This window comes from Apium graveolens, chromosome 3 (genome assembly GCF_009905375.1).
Source record: "Apium graveolens cultivar Ventura chromosome 3, ASM990537v1, whole genome shotgun sequence".
Taxonomy (NCBI): Eukaryota; Viridiplantae; Streptophyta; class Magnoliopsida; order Apiales; family Apiaceae; genus Apium; species Apium graveolens.
Window position 1 is genome coordinate 245,173,593 of NC_133649.1, and position 9,853 is coordinate 245,183,445.

At 31.4% G+C, this 9,853-nt stretch overlaps 1 protein-coding gene across 1 annotated transcript; it reads left to right on the top strand.

The window, feature by feature from the left end:
• Positions 1 to 1,293: 1,293 nt before the first annotated feature.
• LOC141713223 (eukaryotic translation initiation factor 2 subunit alpha homolog) lies at positions 1,294 to 9,268 on the top strand. Its single transcript, XM_074516534.1, has 8 exons — positions 1,294 to 1,838; positions 4,193 to 4,639; positions 6,698 to 6,754; positions 6,849 to 6,935; positions 7,006 to 7,152; positions 7,276 to 7,380; positions 8,495 to 8,593; positions 8,795 to 9,268. Exons 1-8 carry the CDS (start codon positions 1,461 to 1,463, stop codon positions 8,924 to 8,926), a joined length of 1,452 nt encoding a protein of 483 aa, XP_074372635.1. The 5' UTR covers positions 1,294 to 1,460; the 3' UTR covers positions 8,927 to 9,268.
• The last annotated feature ends 585 nt before the right edge of the window (positions 9,269 to 9,853 follow it).

The window sequence follows — 9,853 nt, forward strand, 5'->3', positions numbered from 1 at the left end:
TTTTAAATCAAATTATTTCTTTTATTATATAAATAATATAATACTTTTAATATTATTTTATATCACTTAAAAAATATAATTGTAGCTCACATAATATGTTTATGTAGTTATTTATATTTTATTTATATATTTTCTTTTCTTAATATTGTGGAATTTGTTCAAAAATTTTGTATCTTGCCAATATTTCATCATTTTTCGGTTCTAGTACTCATTTTGAAAAAAAAACTTTAACTTTTTTTGTGATAGTACTTTTGAATTTATTTTATTAGTCTGGTTTTCAATTTTAAATTATAATAATGTTTCATGATTATTATTATATTTCTTCCTGGTTTTTATGTGTTATAAATGTGTAATTATAGTTTAATTTCTTAATTAATTATCTATTTATAATGATTATTAAGTATGTTAATGAAATATTACAATAGTTGAAATATATATAGTAATAATATATTTTATTGGATTTTTATTTCAATTTTAATTTATAATAGTTTATTATTATTATTATTATACCTACACTTTCACCCGTGCAACCCCACCTTATTTTTTTCTATTCTATTAATGATTTTGAAAAAAATACTTTACATTTAATTTTCATGGTACTTTAAATGTATTTCACCTTTAAATGTATTTCATTATATTTGTATTTCAATTTTAAATTGTAATAATGTACCATTATTATTATTATATTTCAAACTTACTCATTCCAATTTTTTTTTAAGAAATTGATACTAATTTAACCGGATTATAAATGATTTGTTAATTGTTACTTATATTTATTTTTATTAAAATAATTATTGTTTGTATTATATAAATATAATATTTTTAATATTTTTTATATCAATTAAGAATATATTATTATAGTTCAATTTCTTAATTATAAATGTTTATTATATAGATTATTAGATATTATAGTAAAATAATAAGATATTCTTAGTACCTATACCTTAGGACGTGCAATCTACATATTTGACTACCAAACCATGTAATGGTATCATCAAAACACCCTTATAATTATATATAGGATATAATTTGGAGAAATTTTTTTGTAAGGGACGTTTGGTATTTTTCTTTTTCTTTTTTACTAGCTTATGTAAAAAAACTTTTTGAGATTTAAGCTCTTGCTCTCGAGTTTTTTAAAGGGAAGGAAATAAGTGATTAGAAAGTAAAGTACTTTCTTCCCATTTTTGGAGTGAAAGTTTTGGGATGAAAGTATACTAAATTTACATTTATTATCCCTTGCTTTCGTTCATTTTTAAAACTCGGGAATACAATTAGGAGTGAAAGTGAAACTACTTTAGTTACCTTGCGCTTGCTTCCCTTCCTCAACTCGGTAGCAGGGGGTAAGAGCTATCCATTACACACCAAGCGCAACAAAACCCTAGCTACCTCAAAACCCCCAAATCTTAATTCACTTCAATCCCTCTCTGCCCCAAAACCCTAAATCCCCGATTCAATTCACCATGGTGACCCCAAATCTCGAGTGTCGCATGTACGAATCGCGTTACCCACAAGTAGACATGGCCGTGATGATTCAAGTGAAGAGCATTGGTGAGATGTGTGCTTACGTTTCACTTCTGGAGTACAATAACATTGAGGGTATGATTCTTTTGTCTGAACTGTCTCGTCGTCGTATTCGAAGCATCAATAGTTTGATTAAAGTGGGTAGGACTGAGCCTGTTATGGTGCTTCATGTTGATGAGGAGAAAGGTTATGTTAATTTGAGTAAACGGAGAGTTTCCGAAGAAGATATTCAAATTTGCGAAGATAGGTATAATAAGAGTAAGCTTGTGCATTCCATTATGCGCCATGTTGCCGAGACCATGGAAGTTGATCTTGAGGTATAATTCAAGTTTCAATATTGTTGCGTATTTTGGGCCTTTTCTTGTAATGCAATAGGTTGTGTTTTGTATATAAGCCTGTGGATACATGAAAACTAAATTTGAAGAGAAACTAAGAAGTCGTTTGCAACTGTTTATTACTAAAATTGAAGAGAAACTAAAATTAGGTTTATATGTATCTTTATAACTTTGTGTTCTATGAAAAGAAACTAAAAACTCATCATAACTATCCATTATCAATCTTGCTAAGTTATATGACCGTTACTGTCATGTAATGTTTTTCATGTACAGTTTTCTTGTGTGTACGATATTTATCTCCAATATGGGTTGCCAAAGTTGATGTGGCACTCTTGATTCCATACTTATTGGAGTTGGTAGGTTTTTATCCGACAACTTCTTGAAATGGTTAAAATACATATATAAGTGTTAAAAAGATATATGTTGATTACTTATTTTAGCTTAAAAGTTATTTTGAAGTAATATATAGATGACATAGGAAAATTTCAAAGATTGCTAAATATTGGAGTGTTCTTAAGTAAATATGACATGGAAGAGGAAATTAAATGTAAAATTGTTATATGTGATGATTTGCCAAGGGTTGGAAACTATTATGATAAGCCCCTGGTCGAGACGCTCGTAAAAGCTTGTGTTCGAGTAATAATCAAATTCAAGAAGAGACCAAGAGCTCTTCATAATAACCATTAGCTTAAGTAATTTGTACTATTAAGTGTCATGTTGCTTCACCATTAGTTCAAGTAATTTGTACTATTATGTGTCATGTTGCCGAAGCTATGACTGTTGATATTGAGTTATAAAGTTTTAATCTTGGTACATAATTTGACCTTTATTTTAGTATAAAGACCCGACAATTGAACTATGTCGTGTACCTTTGTATCTTGTTTTTATGTGTTTCGTGTACTTCGATGTAAAACCCATATTCGATCAGTTTTGAATTGGTGTACTTAATTTGAAACACCTATTGATTTGAAAGACGTCCTGTAATTTTCGTGCCGTATTCGTGCACATTAAATATAAAATAATTTAATTTAATTAAAATTCTTAAGTAAATATTTATGAAATATATATATATATGAAATTATTATATTTACGTTTCAATTTTATAAAAAATTGTAAATATGTATACCTATATATATATTACTTATATATATATATATAAAGAGAGAGAGAGAGTGAGAGAGAGAGCCCTTTTAAAAAGGGAACGAGGACCTTAGATTTAAAATGAGATTCAAAATAATTTTTAGCTTATTTTAACATTATAATATTTTAAAATATTCAGTAACATTATAATTTTTAACATTATAATATTTCGTATATTGTCGTGTCGTGTACCTAAAGTGAAAACCAGTGTCCGACACTAAACTTATCTTGTATTTTCGTGTTCTTATATTTAAAAATCAAACCCAAATACTAAATTTTCATGTCGTGTAACAAATATTCGGGTCCAAGTATAATGATTTATTTTGTGTGTCTGTATGTGTGTGTAGGTCTAGATTCAAATTAAGAACCAGAGAATAACACCTACATACCCAGGATGAACGGAACCCCTTGAACCCTTTAACATCTTCAAATTACTGCACATTACACTATCATAAGCTCTTTCAAGATCTATAAACACCATATGAAGATCCTTACGACGCTCTCAATATTTTTGCAGTATACAATGAGATAAATCGCCTCAATTGTTGATCTTTCAGCCATATAATCAAACTGATTGGCTGATCCTAAGTCTGCACCCAGTAACTCATCCTCGAGTTTCATTGTATGACCCCGATAATTACTACAACTTTGGACATCACCTTTATTCTTATAAATGGGTACAACACCACTCAACCGCCGCTCACTAGACATCTTGGTTGTGCGAAATATAATATTAAAGAAATTCGTCAACCAACTTATACCATTTTCTCGTATACATTGACACACCTCAATTACAATCTCATTTGAAACTACTGACTTGCCTTTACTCACGTCTTACCGTTACCCATCAGACACATGAATGTGCGCACTTGTGTCACGATAATATCTTGACCGAGACTAACATCCAAGGTAAAAAAATTATATTACCCTGTTCAAAAACAAAGTCTGGACCTCTAATTGCGTTAAATAACTCATAAAGATACACATATTCCACGTTATTTAAATATAATCACCCTGTAGAAAAATACTGATCCTCGTCCTTTATGGATCGAATGAATTAATATTTTATCGTTTATACATACCTTCGCTGAGTTTAAAATATATATTGAGCCCAACGCTATGTGATTTATTTGGTAAAAATAAAATTTACCGGTTTATATAAAAAACATTCCAGAATTCACATCTATCCAACACAGGCCAAACGCAACAAAACCCTCAAATCCCAATTCAATTCCCAAAACCCAAAATCCCTGATTCAATTCACCATGGTGACCCCAAATCTGGAGTGTCGCATGTACGAATCGCGTTACCCACAAGTAGACATGGCCGTGATGATTCAAGTGAAGAGCATTGGTGAGATGTGTGCTTACGTTTCACTTCTGGAGTACAATAACATTGAGGGTATGATTCTTTTGTCTGAACTGTCTCGTCGTCGTATTCGAAGCATCAATAGTTTGATTAAAGTGGGTAGGACTGAGCCTGTTATGGTGCTTCATGTTGATGAGGAGAAAGGTTATGTTAATATGAGTAAACGGAGAGTTTCCGAAGAAGATATTCAAATTTGCGAAGATAGGTATAATAAGAGTAAGCTTGTGCATTCCATTATGCGCCATGTTGCCGAGACCATGGAAGTTGATCTTGAGGTATAATTCAAGTTTCAATATTGTTGCGTATTTTGGGCCTTTTCTTGTAATGCAATAGGTTGTGTTTTGTATATAAGCCTGTGGATACATGAAAACTAAATTTGAAGAGAAACTAAGAAGTCGTTTGCAACTGTTTATTACTAAAATTGAAGAGAAACTAAAATTAGGTTTATATGTATCTTTATAACTTTGTGTTCTATGAAAAGAAACTAAAAACTCATCATAACTATCCATTATCAATCTTGCTAAGTTATATGACCATTACTGTCATGTAATGTTTTTCATGTAATGTTTTTCATGTACAGTTTTCTTCTGTGTACGATATTTATCTCCAATATGGGTTGCCAAAGTTGATGTGGCTTTCTTGATTCCATACTTATTGGAGTTGGTAGGTTTTCATCCGACAACTTCTTGAAATGGTTAAAATACATATATAAGTGTTAAAAAGATATATGTTGATTACTTATTTTAGCTTAAAAGTTATTTTGAAGTAATATATAGATGACATAGGAAAATTTCAAAGATTGCTAAATATTGGAGTGTTTTTAAGTAAATATGACATGGAAGAGGAAATTAAATGTAAAATTATTATATGTGATGATTTGCCAAGGGTTGGAAACTATTATGATAAGCCCCTGGTCGAGACGCTCGTAAAAGCTTGTGTTCGAGTAATAACCAAATTCAAGAAGAGACCAAGAACTCTTCATAATAACCATTAGTTTAAGTAATGTACTATTAAGTGTCATGTTGCTTCACCATTAGTTCAAGTAATTTGTACTATTATGTGTCATGTTTCCGAAGCTATGACTGTTGATATCGAGTTATAAAGTTTTAATCTTGGTACATAATTTGACCTTTATTTTAGTATAAAGACCCGACAATACTGTTGTATCTTGTTTTTATGTGTTTTGTGTACTTCGATGTAAAACCCATATACGATCAGTTTTGAATTGGTGTACTTAATTTGAAACACCTATTGATTTGAAAGAAGTCGGGTACTTTTCGTGCCGTATCGTGCACATTAAATAAAAAAAAATTAATTTAAAATTTTTAAGTAATTTTTTATGAAATATATATATGAAATTATTATATTTAGGTTTCAATTTTATAAAAAATTGTAAATATGTATACCTATATATATATATTATATATATATATAGAGAGAGAGAGAGTGAGAGAGAGAGAGCTTTTAAAAAGGGAACGAGGACCTTAGATTTAAAATGAGATTCAAAATATTTTTTAGCTTATTTTAACATTATAATATTTTAAAATATTCAGTAACATTATAATTTTTAACATTATAATATTTCGTATATTGTCGTGTCGTGTACCTAAAGTGAAAACCAGTGTCCGACACTAAACTTATCTTGTATTTTTGTGTTCGTATATTTAAAAATCAAACCCAAACACTAAATTTTCATGTCGTGTCATCGTGTCATGTACCAAATCTCCGGGTCCAAGTATAATGATTTATTTTTTGTGTCTGTATGTGTGTGTAGGTCTAGGTTCAAATTAAGAACCAGAGAATAATCTAATGGTCAAAGTGATTTGTACAATTTGGAGTGGTAAATTGTAGCACTATAACAAGACAAATGTATATATTATATTTTTCGAATGCTTATTTATGTTTCTAAATGCATAAATCTGGTTCATTATCTTGTGTAGCATATAATTATAGCTTATGTATGTTGCATTGGTACTGCTATGGTTACTACTTGAGGAATATATATGTTACGTGCTCATGTTTATATTTGTTGCGTTGCTAGAATGAATCAAACTTTATATCTATCGTCTTTGTTTGTTGGAAGCTGTTGCATATGTTCCAATTGAAGTTGTATCTGTTTTTCCTTTGTAATTATAAGGGAATAATGTTTATTACCGCACACCTTTATGTGCGGATAAGCAATTTAGTGATTTACATTTTCTATGAATTTGGCTATTTAAGGCTGTTAACCTCTTGTTGACTGAAGTCGTAAAAACGGAGGCCCATATGACCTAGTTTGGTAATTAATTCTCAAGTGGGCAAATTCGGAGACTAAGATAGTGTTTGGATGACAGGATTTGTATCTTCATGTTGGTTGGCCTCTATATCGTAAGTATGGTCATGCTTTTGAAGTAAGTTCCTCAACTTCTAAAGTATTTTCTCTCATTAAGTTGCAATCCTCTATCTTGGCCTGACCCGTCTTCTCTTATTTTATCTTTGGTGCAGGCATTTAAGTTAATTGTCAATGATCCTGATTCTATTATCAATACACTTACGCGTGAAGTCAAGGAAATCAGCGCTGATGGGCAGGAGGTAACACTAATATATTAAAGATGCTTTGTCAGTCCATTTTTCCTTCAGGTTTAATCTCCTTACTGCACAGGTGACTAAAGTGGTACCTGCTATGTCCGAGGAGGTCAAAATGTCTTTGATTAAGGACATTAGGAGAAGGATGACTCCACAGCCATTGAAGATCCGTGCTGATGTTGAAATGAAATGTTTCCAGTTTGATGGTGTTCTTCACATCAAGGTTCTATATCTGCTTTTCTTCTGCCCTGATGTGCTATGTGTCACTAGATTTCTTAACAGTTGATAGAATATTGTATTTGGCAGTGTTCTAAAACTGGTTACAATTTTCATCATACTTTTGCAGGCTGCCATGCGAAAAGCAGAAGCTGCTGGGAGTACTGAATGCCCAGTCAAAATTAAACTGGTTGCTCCTCCATCATATGTTCTTATTACTCAGACCCTTGACAAGGTTAGTGCAGGAGTTTGTATTGAGCATGTATCCTTTAATTGTTACTATTTTGTTGATTAATCTTGTCTTTGTGGGAATAAACATTGACCTATATTATACACTTGTATATCTTGTATGTCTGAGCCTAAACATAAATTTATGTGTGTAGTCTACTAGTCTTTTTTGTTTATTTTAGTTACTTCGGCTTAGTGTTAATGCTATATAAGCATCCTTAAGTTTTTCTTTTCAGCTAGTAAATTTGTCTATGAGTTTGCACCAAATTCGCAAGTCGAATAGTTGTGATGTACTGATTTTATTTTGGCAATATAGCCTGATTAAATTAAACTCTCACGGTATGTGTATGACTATATTGATCGTTAATGAGGGAAAAAAGGAAACAAAATCATTCTTCAGGCAGAGTCGGTCACTTTTTTATAATAATTGCTGCGAAAGAACCACTTTATCTTACTAGGCATATGAAAAATCGCACATATAGCTTATGCGCAACCGTGAAGCTTCTTTTTAAACAACGTATTTTATTTAATAAAAGTGTGTATCATCACTCAAATGTATATAATCAATCAAATTAATTTTTATTTTTACATTTTTAATAACTCATTATTTATTTATAATACAAAATTACCCAAGCACACATTGCCTTTAATTTTTTCACTTTTCACTTATTACCTTAAGCACCTTAAAGTCATGAGTAATTATTTTAATTTTACCCAAATGGGCTCTTAATAAGCTATGACCCTAACTAGTCTAAACAACTTGACTGCTGGGAAATTTTATTGAAGGAAGTCACAGTTTTTTTATTAGATTTGTTTGACTCCATTTTCAACTTCCTTTAGATGTCTGTCAAGCGTAAGTCACAACAGCTAAACATTTAACTTAATTAACAGTTAATAGGAAGGAGAGAGGTATAATTTGTACAAGAACCGGTGGATCTGATACAGTTAGATCTATAGTATGACATTATCAGGCAGTGACAGTTTCATGAGCCATATATTCTGTGGAGTGGTGCTTATTTCAGTTTGCTCCATGAACTTGTTTATTTCCACCTCTGGGTATGCTCGACTTTAGACAGAAACTTGGAAGTTCTGATGGAAGTTTGTTTGATTTACTTGGACAGGAACAAGGGATTTCAGTTCTTACCAAAGCAATTGATGCCTGCAGTGAAGAAATAGAGATCCACAAGGGAAAGTTGACTGTCAAGGAGAAACCTAGAGCAGTGAGCATTAACTTTTATATATTACGAGCATTGTGTTTAACATTGAAGAATGCCTTATTTAGGATAGTGATCCCCTGTATTAAATAAAGATTAATCTGTTTGTATGCACACACTGATGTGTTCTTGTTTCTTTAGAATACTTCAAATTCTCAAAGTTATCTATTCTATGTCATCATATATCTAATGCTGTTTGCTGTGTAGGTGAGCGAAAGAGAGGATAAATTACTTGCTGAACAGATGGCTAAGCTGAATATGCAAAATGAGGAAGTTGGTGGAGATGACGACAGTGAAGAAGAGGAAGACACAGGAATGGGAGACATTGATCTGGAGTAGTAGTCCGTAATATAGGAGAAAACAGGAGACGAGTTTGCTGGCCTAGGCCTATCAGTTAGAAGATATTTTTTTCTTTGCACATGTCCCATTATATGCAATTCAAGCTAAGGCTATTTCAAAAGTGGTAATTACCGGATTGTAAACCTTTTTGATGTTATATGGAGGAAGTCACAATGGAACTCCTAGTAAATCCTCTTTTTGATGTTATTCCTTTTTTCTAAACAGTGTCCAGTACAATGGTCCTGTTTGGCATCTAATTAAACTGTGTACCATGTATGATGTATTCACAATGCTAATATGTATTGTAATAGCTTTTGAAATATTAAGAAACAGTTTAAGGGATGTACTGGTATCTTGAAATTATTTTACCTCTTGCCCTTGTAGTCTAGTATTATTCTTATTCAAGATTTATTTTCTTTTCAATGAAGAAGTTGATCTTTCAGAGAATGTGTCCTTCCTATGGTATTTGATAGTTGGGTCAGAGCGACATAGTTGTAAAGAGTGACCATGTACTTGGATGGGTAAAGCGTTAGAAGTGAACTATCCTTCCCTCAGATGAAGCATTCAATTTTAATATCTTTTGACTTGATTTATAGAGAAGTTTAGTTTGATCCTTCAAATATTGTATACTTGTGTAACACATTAGATCCCTTGCCTCTGTAAATTTTTGTGAATAATAATGTACTATGTATATCACGCTGGATCTATCACTAAATGTTGATAATTTGAATTTAAGATTGGAACTGAAAATGTAGTACATTTAGTAGGGTACTATTTAGTTTGATATGTAACTGAATGAGGCATGAGGGACCAACAATGCATATGGCATTTGCTGCTAAACATGAATTGATCTTGCAGTGCAGGTGGGTGTCCCAAATAATCTTGTAAAAAATCACTGATTTGCAGTAACAGTGGTCTGCAGATTTG